Genomic DNA, 20,265 nt, shown 5'->3' on the forward strand with positions numbered 1-20,265 from the left:
TCATCCCCAACCCCACCCCAGAGTTCACACCCCCAACCAGAGCCCTCACACACACACCCTCACCCCAACCCCCACTTTCGTGAGCATTCATGGCCCGCCATACAATTTTAATACCCAGATGTGGCCCTCAGGCCAAAAAGTTTGCCCACCCCTGCTCTAACTGGTCTTCAGGCAGGAAGCAGCTGGGAGAAGAGGCCAGTATTGGCTCTTTTGCTTTCCCACTACCAGTCCTCAGCAAAGGGTAAGCATGAGTTCTACTATTGGTTATGAATGCATACAGCCACACAGGTGGATTGTGATAGCAATTTCAAGACTCTTTATTAATGTATGAGGAACCTAATCTATTTAAGGGGGTGGAGGGTCCACCTAAAAAGGCCTGAAGTAACAGTATGCAAGTGCTGAGCATCTCACTGGACACATCTCACAGCCCTGTGACATTCAACCCTGTGATGTCATGTGTCCAGCAGAGCTGCACATGGACAGCAGGAATTCCTCTTCCCTGCTGCCAAAGATGGTACCTGTTGATCTCTTCTGCTTCACAATCAGATTAAACTGTCAGGAAGAATGGAGGTTACAACAAAGTAAGAACATACTGCCAGCTGCAGCTGCCCTAGAAACTTCCCTGACTGCCAACCCATTCAGTTGCCCCCATGTACCACCGTGACCACCAATGTTCTCATACACTGCTTTTCATCAGTAGATCTCAAAGCACTTTACAAAGGTGATTAGTATCACTATTCCTATTTTACAGATGGGGAAACTGAGCACAGAGCAGGCAACTGACTTGCCCATAGTCACCCAGGAGGCCAGTGGCCAAGTTGGGACTAGAACTCAGGTCGACAGAATCCTAAGCTTTATCCACTAGCCCACACTGCCTCTCCTATATAACACAAGCAGTATTGTCAACAATCAATGTTCAAAAATCACAAGTTGGGCTTTAAAATCATGAGACTGGCTTAAAAAAGAATGAGTTTAAAAATTATCTGGAGTTCTTTCCCCTCCCCTTCTGATTTCTGAGCCTCTTCCATTAGGGTAACATTGTCAGCCTTTTCTCCACAACTGCGAGGGCTACAAAGGTATTTTTTCCCCTTCAAATGAAAGCTGAGATTCTCATGTATTCATTCAACGCTAATTATTGTGAGAATTGTCAACACTGGGTAAGGTGTGGGAGAGAGGAATACCAGTCACAAAAGCCTGGCATACCAGTAGCTTGGGAAGAAGGCCAGGAAAGAGAACGGATGGAAAGGAATGTCTCAAAGGTTTACAAAATCTAAATGCAAAATTTTGCAGAATAGGTGGGGATGATTACAAAGAATTACAGGAAAAGTAAAAGCCATCATTGTTTAATTTAATAAGCTGCAGTGTGAGAACCCAGCCCTGGAGCAACTGAGCTGAGACTTTGTCCTTCTCTGAACTGCCTCTCACTGCTGCTGTGACATTCTACAACACCTTCCAACTCTTTGTTTCTGGGATATCATGCCATATCAAGATTTTCCCTCATGCTGTGATCTCAGTAGCTTCTATTGTGATGTCACTCCTTTCCTGATGCTAAAATGAAATGATAAATCCCTCCCCTTATGACATTACCCCTCCTGTCATCCCTAATTTGTGATGTCATCGCTGCCCCTGTGTAAATGGGACACAGGCCAATCCTGGGAGATATCACAATGGCTGCCTTTTATGGCACTTCAGCAGCAGTGCAGTGACACGTGTCCTTACTAGTGGAGCTGGGTAGAGTAGTTTGTTCTTGAGGAATCTTCTATGTTAGTCGTGTGAATGAGCAGTGTCATCAATTCTAAACACTTAAAAATGAGTCAAACTGCATATAATCATAAGATTGGCTTAAATATTATGACAGCACCAACCCTTTTTATATTATGTCCAACTTCAACCCTTTAGGGGAAGCCTCCCAGCCTCAATTTGAGCATGGTCATTTAACATTGAATTTTTAGTCTGAAAACACACACACAAACGTGAGCCTTTACCAACAGCTCAGAGAGCTATTTACCCCTCTCCATCTCTTCCTTGCTTCATTCAATCTCCTGTCCTTCTTACATTTACTCTCTGAGCTCTTCTAGTCTCCTATTCCTCACCTGTCTCTGTATTTCCCCTCCCATCTCTCTTTGCCTTTCCATATACTTCCTTACATTCTCAGTCTTCCTCCTGCGTCCCACATTCCTCCTGCATCCCACACAGTATACCTACACTGCACAGTTCTTACAGTGGTGTGTATAGATACTGCATGTCCCCCTAGCAGAGGTATAAATAGCAGTTTAGATGGTGAGGCACTGTTCAGGCAAGTAAAGACATGCAGAACCTTAGGGTATGTACCCTACATGGCTCTCTACACACTCAAGTAGTGCCTCCCATCTACACCGGCATTTTAATAGTAGTATAGTGTTCCACTGTTGGAGTCCTTCCCCACTGCTTCCCCCACCAGAGCCTTTCACTGTGGTGTGTAGCTACACGTACCCTACATGCCACCACCAATGAGCGTACAGCGTGGATGCAACCATAGTCTCCAGTTTCTGAGGCAGAGAGTTGCCATCTTCTCTGGGAGTGATCTAGTCTCAATCCCTATGGAAATACTCAAAGACTATTCTGGCAAATGGAAACTAGGGACACAAGGATGGGGGCACTCCAGTCACAAATTGCTACCATTGTGAAATCTCTTTTTAAAATTTAGACACAAATAAAGAGAGGTATTTTTGCAGTTTGGAAAAGCATTCTCCAGAGTTAAGCCACAGGGCTATTATATATAAAATTCTGAATGAAAATATTATTTAAAGATATAATTATTATTTATTTAAAAAATACCTCACTACTTTCTGCAAAGGGCATAGGTAGGGCCCTACCAAATTCAGGTCCATTTTGGTCAATTTCACAGTCATAGGATTTTAAAAATTATATTTTCAGCTATTTAAAACTGATATGTCATGGTATTGTAATTCTAAGGGTCATGACCCAAAAAGGAGTTGTTGGGGGTGTGTGTCACAAGGTTATTTTAGCAGGGGTTGAGGCACTGCTACCCTTACTTCTGTGCTGCTGCTGGCAGCAGCATTGCCTTCAGAGCTGGGCAGCTGGAAAGCAGCGGCTGCTTACCGGGAGCCTAGCTCTGAAGGCAGAGCTGCCACCAGCAGCAGAGAAGAAAGGATGGCATGGTATGGGATTGCCACCCTTACTTCTGCACTGCTGGCTGCAGAGCTGGGCCCTCAGTCAGCAGCTGCCACGCCCCGGCTCTGAAGGCAGCGCAGAAGTAAGGATGGCATGGTATGGTATTGCCACCTTTACTTCTGTGCTGCTGTTGGCCGAGCGCTGCCTTCAGCACTGGGCACCTGGCCAACAGCAGCTGCTTTCTGGCCACCCAGCTCTGAAGGCAGCGCAGAAGTGAGGGTGGCAATACCTCAACGCCTCTACAAATTCCTTTTGGGTCAGGTCCCCCAATTGTAGTGAAATCTGTATAGTGTAGGGTAAAAGCACACAAAAGACCACATTTCACAGGGGGAAACCAGATTTCACAGTCCGTGATGTGTTTTTCATGGCCATGAAATTTGGTAGGGCCCTAGGCATAGGGAAATAATGGGCTTTTGACAGAGGGCACCTTATGGCTCCATTCTCACTGGAGAGGAGACACATTTTTAACAAAGGGAAAAGTTACTGAGTTGGATTCTAGAAATCATGCGAAATACCCCCCCAAACGAAACACTGCGACCCATCCCGGGGACGGAAGGCGGCTGGTGGGCGGGGGGGGCAGAAGAGCAGCCAGTGCAGGGCAAGGTAAGATCTTCTCCTGACTCACTACCTGCGCCTGCAGAGCCGCTTGCTGGTCAGTCACAGTGGCCCGGCCTGGGCCAGAACCTCAAACCTGGCCCATCGCGAGCCTAGCCAGATACAGCCCCGTGCACTGGGGTCAGCCCAACACAGGCCACCAGCGGCTGCAGGCCCAAACACAGACCCCGCTCTGGGCCCCGCCAGAGCCACCTCCAACGCCCGCCCCGGGCCCGGCCAGAGACAGACCCGCCCCCACACCTGGCCTCAGCCAAACAACAACGCGCCTTTGGGTCCCAGCTACAAGCGCACGCCTCCCGCGCACGCTTCCTTCGCTCCCTGCGGGCGCAGGGATCCAGTCACAGACACGTCCCCTCCCCCAACCCGCCCCCTGTCAGCGGGCGGGGGGAATGGATGAGCCAATCCAGGCGCAGCGTGTGACGTCACAACTGCTATGGTGGCTGCATAGTGACACGTCTTACTGGGGGGCTTGCGGGGCGGCCTTCATTCTCGCCAGATCCCGGATGCTGGCTGGGCCCGCGTGAGCGAGCGCGGTGTGCCCCGGCGGCGTGGGGAGGGCGGAGTGGATGAGCGGCCATGGCGGGGCAGCAGTTCCAGTACGATGACAGCGGCAACACCTTCTTCTACTTCCTCACCAGCTTCGTGGGGCTCATCGTCATCCCCGCCACCTACTACCTGTGGCCCCGGGACCAGCACGCCGGTGAGCCGCCCCCCGCCGGGCCTGGCCGTGGGCCTCTGCCCGCCGCTCTGCCCGGGCTGGGGGAAGGATCCCACGTGCCCTCCAACCCCGCTGCCTGGGGACGAATCGGGGGGGGGGCTTGAGCGGATCTTTCCCGGGGCGGGGCGGTGGTGAGCGAGTCTGGGCGAGCGTGAAGCCCCTTCCCCTCTGGGCAGACCCCAGTTCTCCCCTGCCCGTGGCCCGTCCCTGCCTTGCCGTGTTGGAGGGAGGCTCGGGGCGGCCTCGTGCCCCTGAGCCGAAGCGTCGGGGGCTTCTGAGCCCTTGTCAGAGGCTTTCCCTGAAAACCGTTAGTGGCCGGAGTCGCTTGGGTGTCATGTAAAGAAGCAAACTCCAGCGCTTCAACCCGTCTGTCCGAGAACTCCGGCTCTGCGCTGCTCAGCTACCGCGCGCGGTTGCGGAATCCTTCTTCCGCGGCTTTCCCGGAGCCTTTCCGGGCTGCTGACCTGACTTTGTAACGCAAAATACGCGTGAGGGTTGGGGGGCGAGGTGCAGCAAGGAGACAGCCCTCTCCTGCTGCTCTTACACCTCATGGAGCAAAAAGGGCACACGCACAGGTTGTGTTTTTCCCCCCTCTTTGCAGGTGACCTTTAAATGTCCCAGGTGGATAGGGCTTCTCTGCATCCTGTGGGAGTTTGCTCTTCCACAGCCTGATAGATGTGTGTGTTTCTCTTGGGTCCCTTGGTTTCATTCTGTTTTTATACAGCTATTCTCCTGTTGTTGTTCTCTATCCTTAGCAGAAGAGAGTTGTTCAGGATTTTGCATTCTGACAGTATGAGGTGCACAAAAATAGGGTGTTTTGACTGTGAGATAAGGAAATTGGAATGAGAGAAACAGTATTGAATTTTTCTAGCCCTTTGTACAGTTACTGTTTATAAGATGAGATGTAATTGGTAATATTCATATAATACAAATAGGTGACGTTACTAGTCTTTTATAATGAGTGTTTGTCTTGTAGCAGGAAAATTGGGGATTTACTGTATCTGTTTAGTGTTTGAAATAAATTAAAGCCATATTTTTTAACAGTATTTTAAATTATTTCTTTTGTTCTTTGTTTCCAATTAAAGGGAAGCCTCACTGATTAAAGGAATACTGAACAAATAAGCCTCTGCTCCTAAGAGTATATCTGTCCTGCAAAGTAAAGGCATGATTGTAGCACTGGCAAGTATGCCAGTGTTAACAATAGCAGTGTAGCTGAGGTGGCACAGGCTTCAGCATGGAGTAGCAATGAGAGTGCAAGTCCTCTAGGGAGCCTGGGTACATACTCTGGTTGCTAGCCTGTGCTGAAGCCCACCATGTCTACATTGCCATTGTTACCCATGCTAGCTAGATTAAAGTTAATACGGGTATGCTACCTGTGTACTATAGTCACACCTTCATTCGCATCGTAGACATACCCTAACTCTACTAGCCAGAGGTAAACAAGAAAGATAAAGGTGGGAGGATTTGCAAGCTCGGCTCTATGAGCTAAGATGTGAAAAAATTATCTAAGTTATATCTGTCTTGGTGACAAGCCAAGGGCCTTTACCAGCCTCAGTTGTTAAGGAGGATGCTGTCTGTAGAACCCATTTAAAGGATTCATCTTTTGTCTTTGGCTAGTAAGTGTTGTACAGTTTAGACATTCTATTTATCTCTACTGTATTCATCCCCAAGCCTCAGCTGTGGGTTTTATTTGATTAGATCCAGTACCTGGGTCTCTTCTTATTTTTTTTTCTCCAAACAACAGTTGCATGAAACTGACATGATTGTTGGTGAGTTTCACAGTTACTCTTCAGAACAATGTGGGCAGCTGCCATACTGTCACTCTTACTAATGTTACTCTGCTGCAGCTTGGCAAAGCTATATAAGCATCTGCAGAAGCACTGGAAATGTCTGCTGACTCAGAAAGACAGCATTGCACAGCCATCATGGCTAGGAACTGACTCTTTCTCAAAATGAGAGCTTCAGTTCTTCAGAAATCAATGCCTTAAGCTTCCCACTGGTGAGTGAATTTCTCAGGCCCTGGTCAGTTGGACAGTCCAACTTGGACTGTAGACTGGATCTACACAAGAATCGTCAAACATGGTTGAGTATCAGAGGGGTAGCCGAGTGTCAAGCACTGCTTCTCACTGATTTTACCTTATCTGGCATTGTGGTGAGAGCCTGCTGCTTTCAACATTTATTTTTTTTTTGACAAAACAATATTGTGAGTAATTGATTGCACATTGTTAAAACAGGTGGTAAACTCAGTTGACCATTCTCTATACTAACAGGAGAACAGCACTCCATACTGGTTATTTAGAGGGGGAGGGAATGGAGGAGTGGTGTTTGGTAATGTCCAAGTGCAGTTGAAAATTCCTGTGTGTAGATATGGTCCCAGTCTGTGTAAGTGACTTGGTAGTGATTAAGTAATGGACTCCAAATTACATCATAGTTTGTATTCTACATGACCCCAAAAGTTGTTGTGGCTATGGAGAAAGACAGTTGGATTCTGTACAAATAGTAGTCCACCAACTTTTAATGCAGTGTTTTTTTTTTTTTTTTTTTTTTTTGCTTCACTGTATACTTTCAGTTGTTAAGGGTTTGTGCTTGTTTAAAGTTAGTGCGCGGAGTGCACCAATTCTGCCACGTTTCTAGTGCATTCATCCGAATGTCAAAAAGACTAGTGTTCCTCAGATAGCTTTGTGTGTCTGAATGTTTGCATGTGACCATTTGAATTGGTGTCAGCTACGTGTAATCTGTAAACTATAATAATGTTGGACTTTAAATTATCATGTAGACTTCATTTTAAAACCACATGATGGTGAAAAGTGCTGATTGCTTAACCTTGGCTTTTCACTCTTAAAACCAGAGTGACAATCATTTTAGTTTTCAGTAAAATGTGCAGAAGGCTGAGCTAAGGAGTATGCTTTAAGAAAATAAAGTAAAAACTGATTTTCACTGCAGTCTATCACAGAGTCTCTTATGAGCACCTAGACTTGAACATCTGTATCAGCATCTATGTCCTCTCTGTAGAGGAATATTTTCCATAAACGTAGGGTCTTCTCGTAAATGTTTGAAGAATGAGATGAAAATACATAATCCTTTTTGTTACAATGTGATACGAGAGTAGAATGACATAGAGCCCAAACCATTGTTGTTGTTCTGCCTAACCATTTAGAAAAATGTTTAAAACAATGTGAATAGAGTGCAAGTGGTTAAAATTTGCTATGAAATAGTGTTTCTGCAATTTCTAATGAGAGCAGTGTAAAAATATTTGAAAGGCCACTCAGAGTATTATTGGCATGAAAGTGACTTGTCCCTCTCTTAAACACAGGATAAAGTGATAATTTGAGATGCTTTTATTTCATAGATTTATAAACCTAAATGAGGAGGATGCATCCTGACCCCAACATCAAATGTTTACTACCTCTATGCCTTGAGGTGTGCACAGGAACCAGTAGATATACAAGAATAGAATTAATACAATATCTCATCAGCTTCCTGTTTATGTTAAATCTTGCTTTATTTAAAGATTTTAGTTCTTATGGCTTTATAGATACCAATACCGAGAGTGAGCCGGGGAGACCTCGTGCACCCACAGACCCCCCCTGCTGGACTCTATCCCCTGAGCCCTGAACCCACCAAACCTAAATGAATCCCACCACGTGAGGGTCACCCCATCCCCATTACCCAGCCTGCTTACTTATACCCATGACTGTCTCTACTTCCTGTATGGGTGATAGACCCTCACCGCTTATTGACTGTTTCCTGATCCCGCCCTCTGGTTACCCACCCCTCATTGGGGACATTGCAGTCTGTATATACTATGTGTGCTGCCCAACCCCAAAACACCAACATACCCCTATACTCTGTATGGTTACCCCCAATGACCAATAACTGACTCTTCAAATTTTCTGTATTGTTTATTTTTTTAAATATTCTCTAATAAAATTTATACCTGTGATGGTTAGACTATTCCAATCTCTGACCTCACCGAGAGCAAGTGTGGGTTTCCAAGACATTTTGGAAAAAGCCCTATGAAGTACAATTATAACCAAACCGGGGAAGGCAGTTATTTCTGTTTATATTACTTTCATTGGTCTGGTAGTCTCAGCTAAAATGATAGGACAGTGTATCAGAAAACATAACTAAACATGCAGGTAACTGATTTGAAGGAATGATACTATAAAAGAGGAACTCTTCTTGCTTCTCCACATCTCTCTCAGTGCTTATTGTGATGTTCCCAAGGCTGTTTTAAAGGGTAAACTACTTGGTTTTGTATTGTAATTTGCTGCCTTCAACTTGCATTTTATATCTAACAAAAAAGATGCATTTGTCCAACATACTGGGTTACCTATTCTTGGGCATCCAGCAAGAATACTGTGGCAGAAATTACTTTTAAGATTGTTGTGAAAAAGGTCAACAAGAAAATAAATTACTCCAAGTGTAGTGGTAATGGTCTCAAAAGTGATCTGTAAAATAAGGAAGTAATTACAAATTTGAGTGTGGTGCAACTCCAGAAAACCATCTATCTTTTTAAAGGCAAGAATAAAGATAGAACCAAAGAGTTTGAAGGGATAGATAGATATCCCTCAAAGTCCATTGATGATATTGGATTTGTTCTCAAACAGTTTGGTTGCAGGGTTAGATAGGAGTTAAGTCTCAAAATCCAGGAAGGAGATGAAGAGCAAGAGGTGAATAAGCCTACAATGCTGACGTGTTTCTTACTGAAGTGATGTAAGACTGACAGTGCTCACCTAGTTATCAAAGTGAAACACAACATGATTATATAGACTGCCTACCTGTTCTCTAACAGATGTTTGTATGCTCTTGTTCATGATATTGCAGCCTGCTATCAATGCAATTTTAAACTTGGTTAGAGTGCTGTAAGCACACATACCTAAGGTTGCGAGTCTGTCACGGAGGTCACAAAAGTCACAGATTCTGTGGCTTTCTGAGACCTCTGTGACTTCTGCAGCTGCAGCAACTGGTGTGGCTGATCCCAAGACCGCCTGAGCAGTTGGTCCTGAGGGCTTCCAGAGCATCAGGGGTCCCGTGGGCAGCCCCAAAGCAGTGGTCCCGGGGACCACCTTGGAGGTCTTTGGAGCAGGGGTCCTGGGGGGCCTTGGAGTAGCAGGCGGCTGGGGGGCAGTCAGCTCCTGCTGTTGGAGCAGGGGCCAGCTGTCAGTCCCTGCTCCCACCCACTCCCCGCCCCCCCCAAGCAGCAGGGCCCCAGGAGCAGCTAAGATTTAGTCAGGGGTATTTATAGTAAAAGTCATCGACAGGTCATGGGCTGTGAATTTTTGTTTATTGTCTGTGACCTGTCCATGACATACTAAAAATACTCATGACTAAATCTTAGCCTTATTTTTGTGATGTGCTATGTGGAAAGAATAAGGTGTCTGTTCTGAAGCTTATAGGCTAACTTGGACAAAACAATACATAGGACAACAGTTCAAGCGCCTGGAAATATTGTACCCTCTCCAGTGGGGAGATGAATGTAAGCAGAAGAGAGATTTGAAGGAGGAGAAAACATAGTACACGAGAGAAGGGAGTCTGTCAATCATAGGGGATATCTGTTGCTAATCAGAGTGGAAGAACTGAAGTTGATCTGTAATGACTGAAGAGGGATAATTGCTTATTTCTTTTCCAGTTAAAAATCAATATAAATGTACTTACATAAAATGGATAATGAATGGACAACTTTGTCATAGAATTCCTTGCAATGTATTTTAGATGCATCCACGTGCGAACAGTTTAGAGACGTATGTGCACTCACTTATTTTTTATGAATTTGTTCCTCAGTCAAATGTAGTTACAAAGTTTTCCTCAAGAGCCACTGTGAATTGAATCACTAGTGAAACCAACATTTATAGATATTTTTAGGTTATGAAATATTTATTAAACCTTTCATAATGCTGTTACATGCATGGGGAAAAAAAATAAACCCAACCATCTCTTTTGTAATCCAGCTCTACGTTTGAGTTGGGACATAGTCCATTTCTTCTGGTTGTGATACTGCAGAATGGTGGATTTTGGGGCATTTCAGTGCTGTGTAGCTAGGGGAGCATAAAAAGACAATAGATTCTTCTCAGGGTGGCCTCTAAATATTCCCAGTTGTTGTTGCACCACCTTGTGTTGCTGAGGTTACCAACCTAGTGGAAAGCAGCACCCTCCTCTGACAATACCTCCATAAGTGCCATCTCTTGACACCAGACATTAGGAGCTGAGGTTATAAAAGTGCACAGAAAGCCCCACTCCTTTGGCTTCTTCCATTGGTCCCAGCCCAAAAATTGAAATATGTAGAGGTTCTTTGAGTGTTGTTAGGTTACTTACCAGTAACTTTCTTTATATGGCCCCTTTTTTTTTTTTTTTTTCCTGTAGGTCTCAAAGTACTAGTGAAATAGATGAGTATTATCCCCTTCTTAGTGATGTGGAACTGAGGCACAAAGGTTAAAACCTTGTTCAATGCCATACTGTAAATCAGTGGTGGAGAATAAAACTTGGATCTAATTCCTCGGTCTGTGCCCTATCCACTGGACCATGTTGCTTCCAGGATGAAAGAATTCATCCTTATTTTACCACCCTCATTTATGTGTCTCTGTGCATAAGTGTTCAATGGGGGCAAACAGAAGCAGAAAATGGGGACACCTGATATCAGGAATTCAGGAAACTTAGATTTTACAAGTTTTTTACATATTTGTTCTTAATCCACTGGTGAAAAATGGCTCATAGTTCAGGGGCTACCAATATCAAAAAATTTAAATAAAACTGACAGGTTTCAGAGTGGTAGTCGTGTTAGTCTGTATCAGCAAAAAGAACAAGGAGTACTTGTGGCACCTTTACAACTACAATACCTACCTGCTGAAGTGAAGAAACCGATTGACCGAGCCAGACGAGTACCCAGAAGTCACCTACTCCAGGACAGGCCCAACAAAGAAAGTAACAGAACACCACTAGCCGTCACCTTCAGCCCCCAACTAAAACCTCTCTAGTGCATCATCAAGGATCTACAACCTATCGTGAAGGACAATCCCTCAATCTCACAGATCTTGAGAGACAGGCCAGTCCTTGCAACAGACAGCCCTCCAACCTGAAGCGAATACTCACCAGCAACCACACAACAAAAACACTAACCCAGGAACCTATCCTTGCAACAAAGCCCGTTGTCAACTCTGTCCACATATCTATTCAAGGGACACCATCATAGAACCTAATCACATCAGCCACACTATCAGAGGCTCGTTCACCTGCACATCTACCAATGTGATATATGCCATCATGTGCCAGCAATGGCCCTCTGCCATGTACATTGGGCAAACCAGACAGTCTCTATGCAAAAGAATAAATGGACACAAATCAGACGTCAAGAATTATAACATTCAAAAACCAGTCGGAGAACACTTCAGCCTCCCTGGTCACTCGATTTACAGATCTCAAAGTCACAAAAAAAACTTAAAAAACAGACTCCAATGAGAAACTGCAGAATTGGAATTAATTTGCAAACTGGACACAATTAAATTAGGCTTTAATAAAGACTGGGAGTGGATGGGTCATTACGCAAAGTAAAAACTATTTCCCCATGCTAATTTCCCCCCCCCCCCCGACTGTTACTCAAACCTTCTTATCAACTGTTTGAAATGGGCCATCCTGATTATCACTACAAATTTTTTTTATCCTGCTGATGATAGCAGCTCACCTTAATTGATTACTCTCGTTATAGTTAGTATGGCAATACCTATTTTTTCATGTTCTCTGTTTATATATAATCTTCCTACTGTATTTTCCATTGCGTGCATCCGATGAAGTGAGTTTTAGCCCACGAAAGCTTATGCTCAAATAAATGTGTTAGTCTCTAAGGTGCCACAAGTTCTTTTTAAATAAAACTGTTAGTTCTCATTAGAAAAGGTGTATACATTGCTCGGTGTTCATGTGGAAAACCTGCATTAAATTCCCTGATCTGATCTTGTTGCTCCCATTGGAGAAGAGCTGCAGAGAAAACATACTCTGTGTCCAGCGGTTCTCACAACAAAAGCTTTGGTGGCCTCAGAGTGCGGCCACCAACTCTTGCTGGTGGCTGCTCTGACACTTTTTCATAAAATACTTAATTAACTTTAGGAAAAACAAATAAATATGCACATATACATGTCCAAATCAGTGTTGTTTATGTAGGGCTCTTTGCACGCTCAATAATAAAAATAATGTACAGTTGTCTGTATTCTTTACTGGACCCAAACCGAATAGAAACACAAGGTGCTTTGCATGTTCTTGTTTTTGTTGATTTTTGGGGGTGGGAGGTGTTGCTTTTTTAAAATGGCTTACTAGCTAGTAACTCTGTTTCTGTGAAAAGTGATATTTGTGTGTGTTAATATCACTTTTCACTGTCTCCTTGCTAGCAAGGAGGCAGTGAAAAGTGATATTTGTAACAGACTTACTCAGCCGTGGTAAACCAGAGGACAGATTAAGCCCTGGATGGGGAGGTGGGTAGGGAGGCAGCAGGGGCCAAGGGAGGCAGCAGCGGCCAGAGGCAATGTGGTGGTGAACCCGGGGCCAGAGCCCAAAGCCCCACAGCCTTAGGATGGAGACTGCTGCTGTGTGGCTGGAGGTCAGAGCTCGCACCCCAGACCTGAAGCCAGAAGCCTGAACCCCACTGCCCCTGGGAAGGGGGGGGACGACTCTCACTGGCTGCCTGCTCCTCTGGTGGATCCATTGCTCCCCACCATCTCCCTGTCCTCAATCACCACTGAGGAGGCTGTGGCCACAAGAAAAGTCCATGGTGGCTGCATTTGAGAATGCTGGTTTAGGAAGTGCTTTATGTTGCTCAGAACTGAGCAGGTGAGCCAGTCTGATGTACATAATGTTTCTGTGGTTATGTTTACACTACAGCCTCTGGTTTTAAAATCCCGGGCATGGCACTCACACAAAAAGAGGAGCGTGCATGAGCACTGCATCAGGAAAGCATGAATGGGAGCACTGGCTGCTTCTGTATGTGCATTAGTGTCTTTCTGCAGACAAATCCTGACCCTGGTGGAGTCCAGTGGCACTCCTAGCAACCTGATTACTTGGAGGGGCTCTGGGGCACAGGATGAGGGGAAAGATAGGGCTGCTTTCTGCTACAGTTGTACTTCACCTTTCTTGTCCCACCCCCTTTCAAGGAGGTTGGCCTATGCCACTGCTGTTTCCTTACAAAGGGTTGTGGGGTGGAGGGGTCACTTACCTTTGCTTTCCTGGCACGTAGCCTCTGCTGCTTTCCCCATGTCCTGCAAAAGAGCTTAAAGCAGCCAGGTTCTATCTGAGCCTGTAGTAGGTTCTGAATGGTGAAGATGAAGGGGACCCATTCGCTGCCTCATGAATTACTTCCAGGCACCCTTGAAGTATGCAGCGTTGAAAGGGGGCTGTGCCAGTCCTCCTCCCCAAGTTGTGTAAGAGTCTGGGGAAAGAGACGCTTACCTGTCCCCAAACTCCGATTGGCTTTGTTGCTCTTCCTGTTAACCACCTTCTTTTCAAGGCCTGGAGAAAAATGTGTTGGTATGCTTCCTCAGGGCATTGCACAAGCAGTAAGATTCTAGTGTGCCAGACAGAAAAATGGACTAGATGTGACATGCTGTCAAAGGCACAAAGCAAACTGAAAACTAGAGATTTTTTTTATTTCAGGTGTTGTAATGTTTGCTATTTGTAAAAGTAGGTTAAAATATGACTTTTTTAGAACACGTTTTAAGTTTCTGTAGAAGAAATCTACATTCAAGAGTAGGGTTAAAATTCTTTTCCCGGTGTGGGTTGGCAGAGGCTAATGTCAAATGAAGGAGATGCATAGTGTGTAGAGGAGCAAGATGGCTTATTGCATTATGATGACCATCCCACTGACCTATATTAGAAGCTGTTTCAATATCAGCCACTTGTCACTATCTCTTGATGGAAGGTAGAAACTTCTGAGCACAATGCAGCGATCAGATCCTCAGAAAGGGGTCTGCAAGCATAACTTCCATTGTAAATTTCAAGAAATCTGTGCTTCATGAATTTCACTGAAGCAACTTAAAATGGTATTGCTCCATTAATAGCGGCTTTTAAGATAAAGTATAACTCATGCAGCTATCACAAATAAGGGTTCAGTTAGGGTCAGTGCTAATACAGTTAAAACTGAGGCTTATGGTGGAATTTAAAAATGAATGATTTGGAGGGATAAAGGGAGAGTTCTAGACGGATGGGGGAGGGGGGTCATGTAGCTGAAAATTACCATTCTTCCCACCTCTTCTTCCAAAAACTGACTCCTCATGCTAAGAGTGCTAAGAGTTGCACAAAATTAGCACTTTTAATGAGTGTCTACAACTTTTCCTTCCTTCAGAGGCTTTAAAGCTTAACTTTTAAATTTGCTTGCTGAAAAGGGTTTCTCTTTATTCTTACATGTATATTAGGAGTAGTTTTTGAAGGTAGGGTGATATTTACGTTCCTGCTAAAACATAAAAGGATTTGTGTGCCTACGCCACCACTTAAGCATTTATTCATTTGAAGATTGGTGCTAAGGAAGAGTGCTGTAATTAAATTATCTCCTTTATTTAAAACTTCCTTTGCACAGAAAATTACTCATCACAGGGGTTTATAATCTAATAAACAAATATCTGATGGGAGTGAGAATTCAATCTTAAAATAAAAAAAATACTGAGTTTGGTTCAAATATTCAAAACTAGATGAAGTAATTAGTAGGGTGGAAGAAGAGATATTTAAACTTAAGTATATGATGTGGCATTTTGACATGATCATGACCAATAAGAACTCCTCTTGCATATAATGAAGAATTTGAAGGAGGCATAAATGTGCTGTCCAGAGAGGCAGCATAGTCTAGTGGATTAAACTCAGTCAGGAACTGATGCATTCAGACTTCCGGTGTGGCCTTGTGCATGCTCTGGCTGAGTCCACATGGGGAGGACTCAATGACCTGTATTGTATTGGACCCAACCTTTGAATCCCATATACTTCCAAGCCAACGAGGTTTGAGCAGCGTCCAGACATTCTCTAGTCCTGGCCACCCAGGCACACTGTCAGGATGCAGATTCCCTGTCTGGCCTCCCTCATTTGGCTGCGGAACCCATCATTAACATGGGGCCCTGAGATTAGTGTTGATACTCTTAGGCCTCTCCAGTAGCTAATGCATGCTCTCCCAGAGTCCACCCCTGCAGGCATTCTGGGTTATAGTGCAGTCTTTTGGGGACTGTGTGGCAATTTTAAAGCAAGGAACAATTTTAAAGGAAGGAACCTGTGGGTTTCTGGGCATAGAGGATTATTAACAGTTAATGGTTCTATCAGAAGTCAATGCTGTTTGTTTGTATTTATGAATTACTGTAGTGCCTAGGGGCCCTAGACAGGGATCAGGAGGACCCTGTTGGGCCAGGCACTTTTCAAACACAGAACACCAACAGAGTAGAACTATTCAATGTTGATTCAGTGTTCCTTGATGACCTTGTCATGTCTTTCCAACATAGTACACCTCTACCTCGATATAACGCTGTCCTTGGGAGCCAAAAAATCTTATAGGTGAAACTGTGTTGTATCGAACTTGCTTTGATCCACTGGAGTGCGCAGCCCTCCCCCCGCTCCCCGAGCACTGCTTTACTGCGTTCTATCTGAATTCGTGTTCTATCGGGTTGCGTTATATCGGGGTAGAGGTGTACCTTGCCACATGTCCGTTTACTACTACCAGATTATGATTTAATTCACTATCAGTGTTATAAGTACAAATAGCATAAAACCAAATGGAATTCATGACTGGACACCTCATATTTCCCAAACTGTCACACAGGTCACTTACTTTGTTTCCCTATAGGAAAATAGGTATTCTCCCCAACTTCTCAGGTGCATTGTGAGAATTAATACTAAGTATTACTAAAAAAATGATATGATGAGATAATTTAATCCTTTATGTAATTCAGAGTAATGAAACAGCTCATCCACTGTTTGCAGGGTGGGAATCCTGATTGAATCTTTAGTATTAACTTTGTAGGAAAATGATATACTTAGGTCTGTCAGTTTGCTATTTTGAGAGATCTGACATGTCAATATATACTACTCTATTCAGTGGAAAAAACTGTTCATGCAGAATTAAGGTTGCTTGGTGGTATGTTATCCCCTTGCAGAACATTGCAATGAATAAAACTCACTTATGAAAACCAGGAAATGCATGGTTAAGATTGCGCAGGCAACCTTAACACTGCCATATTTCAGTAATGCCTCAGTACGCCGAGCCCGACAGCTTCAACCCTGGGGGTCAGGGCTCAGGTTACAGGCCCCCCAACTTGGGCTGAAGCCCTTGGGCTTTGGCCTTTCCGTCTGGGAAAGCAGGGCTTGGGCAGTCTCCGACTTTGGCCCCCCCTTCTGGGGTCATATAGTAATTTTTGTTGGCAGAAGGGGTTGCGGCGCAATGAAGTTTGAGAACCCTTGGTGTAGACACTACTTACGCCAAAGGGAGGGGTTTTCCTGTTGGTGTAGGTAATCCACCTCCTTGAGAGGTGGTAGCTAGGTTGATGGAATAATTCTTCCATCTACCTAGCTCTGTTTATGCTGGGGGGGGGGTGAGACTGACTTAACTAAGGGCTTGTCTACACTTACATTTTATAGTGCTTTAACTTGCTGGCTCAGGGGGGTGAAAAATCACCCCCCTGAGTGCAGCAAGTCTGAGTGCTTTAAAACGCTATTGTAGACAGGCTCTGAGCGCTGGGAGCCAATCCCCTCGTGGAGGTGGATTACCAGGCGCGCAGGGAGAGCTCTCTCCAGCGCTCACGCGCGACCACACTTGTACTTCAAAGCGCTGCCGCATGAGCGTTTCCGCAGCAGCACTTTGAAGTTTCTAGTGTAGACATACCCTAAGTCACTCAGGCATGTGAATTTTTCACACCCCTGAATGTAGTGAAGCTGATTTAATATTTTAGTGCAGACCAGGCCTAAACAAGCACATTTATTCATAAGGAGAAAACAACCTACACTTATGCTAATAAGCTTAGCAGAAATCACGCCTTTCCTCTCCCCAGCTCCAGGAGGGCTCTGGTAGGAGTCAGGCCTTCAGAACCCCACAAAGGGCTTTTTCTGTGGCTACAAGTTCATAACCGCTTTAGCTCAGAACAAGCACATCCATGCATAGTTTAGTTTTTCTTCTATGCCGTTTGGGCCTTTGATCTTCAGGTTCTGAGAACAAGTAATCAATAAACAATGGTCCCTTCCTCCGGGTGTAGCGTCAAAAGGAGGAGTTTTGCATAACTGGAGGTGGGAATTTGCATTCAGCTCCCTCTAGAGATTCCCCAGGTAAATACTTGATACTATTTGTCCCAAATATCTATTCTCTCCTGGCACGTTGTTCAATACAGTCCTTTGAAGTTCATAATGCTTCCAGGGTTCACATCCCGTCTCCCTCTTAGAGAGGTTACATGCACTCCTGGCCCACAATAATATGTAACCTTTCAATACAATGAACTCCAAAGATACTTACTGAATTATGTTTAAGGTGTTGCAAGGATATTGCAGGAAAGTGACATATCTGTCACTCCCTGCTAATTATATAATGTACACAATTCTTCATTGAAGTGATGCATTCTGCATCCTGAAGGTACACATGCAGCTCCTCCCTTTGTTCACATGCATCGGGTGTGTGTGTGAAATTATAGATATCCTCCATCATAATCACAGCTCTGTCACATATCACAATAAAACCCACACATGGCCTCATATCACTAACACACCTTTACCAAGCAGGCCTAACTACTGCCTCTACCTATTAATGTAGGTACACTTAACAACCAACACACTGACTTGTACCTGGAGTGTATCCAAATAATTGCCATTGGCTACTGCCCATTCATGGAACAGAGGGAACATGGTTTGGGCAACTGTTTTTCTTCCTTTTTGCTATTTAGTAGTGTTAAATGAAATCTTGTAGGGGTGAGTGAATGGGTTGTAAAACGAGGTGAAGAGCTTGCACATTTAAGTGACTGTGGAGTTGGCAGAATAAAGGTATGTGTGTTAATAGGGCATATGACGCATTGCTGAAAGACAATAGAGTTAAAGTTGCATGGGCAACCTTAACTGTGCATGTCCTGGTTTTTAGAAGTTTAAGTTTTGCTCAAATCAGTATTCTGCAAGGTGGCGACTTACCACCAAGCAGCAACTCTGATAACATTTTTTTGCCATTGAATGTACTAGTTTTTTTTGAACAGGAGAAAATATGTTGTTAGGAGTTATAAATATCACGTCCTGCAGTTTGTGTACTGAGCTAGCCACCCCCATCAGCTGTGCCCCACTAGCCCTGCTCCAGTACATCATGCCTCAACCCATTCAGTGCCTTCCCACCACAAGCAGGGAATGCATCTCCCTGAAGTCTTCACTCCCTGGTGTGCACACGCTTCTGTTGCTGTTACGTCCCCCTTTTACAATCTGACATGCATCTAGTGGCTGGAGCAAAGGAAAACTATGGTACAGTGGAATAGATGTGTGCAGGAAGGTTGGCAGAGCTGGGAGTTTAGGATAGTTGCAGTGCACCGACAGATCTTGCAGGTTGTGGTGCACTGGCAAAGCTGGGGGTTGTGTGGGGTGCTGGCAGAGCTGGGGCTGCAGGGCACTTGGGGGAAGTGGCAGAGCTGGGGGATGCCCTGGCTTTCTTATGAGCCCCCAACCTCTTTCGCCTCCTCTGCTATCCATCCCTATTTATCATAGAATCCTGGACATATAGGGCTGGAAAGGGACCTCAAGAGGTCATATAGTCTAGTCCTCCTATGCTGAGGCAGGACCAAATACACTTGCACCATCCTTAACTGGTGTTGTCCAACCTGTTCTTAAATCCTCCATTGCTGGGGATTACACAACCTCCCTTTGAAGCATGTTCCAGGGTTTAACTACGCTTTAGTTAGATATTTGGAAAAATATCTAACTTAAATCTCCCTTGCTAAAGATTAACCTCATTACTACTTGTCCTACGTTCAGTGGACATGGAGAACAGTTGATCACCAGCTGCTTTATTACAGCCCTTAACATATGTCCCTCCTTCGGTTGTCTTTTCTCAAGACTAAACATGCCCAGTTTTTTTAGCCTTTCCCCACAGATCAGGTTTTCTAAACCTTTTCCCATTTTTGTCACGATTATAGAGATGCTCCCACAAGGACATAGGAAAGACCTTAAATCCATTGTGCCTGAAGGACAGTTAGTCGCCCAGATGTCGCTATAGGCTGCGTTAGATGCTTCTGATACAGTAGCATGCTCAATGGCCACTTCCATAGCCGTGCTGCTGCTCTGCCATAGTTTGAGCATTGCTTCCTGTTTTAAAATATGGCTGTCCTAAGGGCTCTAAACTCCACATACTTTCTTGAATAATCTTGAAATTTGCTGTGCCTCATGGGACTGTGGAAATAAGACTAGTGGTCAAAATTTGACATCGTTTGGGTAAGGGTTTCCTGAGAGAGACCCCGTTAAAACAAACAACTTCCTCTCACTGTTCCTCCCCCAACCCTAAAACCAAGTTGTCTACAAAATCAGCTTGTTCTAAGATTCTTTGTGTGTGCGCACACCATGGGCTCAAATTAAACCTCTAATTGGGCCCAAACTGACCTCAGCCATTCAGGATTTATCTCAGTCTATCCCTTTGGGCAATATTGGGATGGAAAAGAATCTGTAGAAGCATATCTGACAAAGTCCCAGAGTAGCTGAAGGATACAGCATGAACCCCAGCCATACTCATTGACTGTGCATTCAAGCCTGCTGGTTTTTTTTTTAAGTTGTGAAAAACTGATCTGTATTTTTCAAGA

The 20,265-nt window shown here is 44.6% G+C and overlaps 1 protein-coding gene across 1 annotated transcript in view; it reads left to right on the forward strand.

The window, feature by feature from the left end:
• The first annotated feature begins 4,212 nt into the window (after window positions 1–4,212).
• Window positions 4,213–20,265, forward strand: part of SEC63 (SEC63 homolog, protein translocation regulator) — a 124,611-nt gene continuing 108,558 nt past the window's right edge. Inside the window, exon 1 of the mRNA XM_034765927.1 lies at window positions 4,213–4,489. Coding sequence (XP_034621818.1) covers window positions 4,366–4,489 — 124 coding nt within the window. The 5' untranslated portion in view covers window positions 4,213–4,365. The remainder of the gene's footprint in view (window positions 4,490–20,265) is intronic.

This window comes from Trachemys scripta, chromosome 3 (assembly GCF_013100865.1).
Source record: "Trachemys scripta elegans isolate TJP31775 chromosome 3, CAS_Tse_1.0, whole genome shotgun sequence".
NCBI classification, from domain to species: domain Eukaryota; kingdom Metazoa; phylum Chordata; order Testudines; family Emydidae; genus Trachemys; species Trachemys scripta.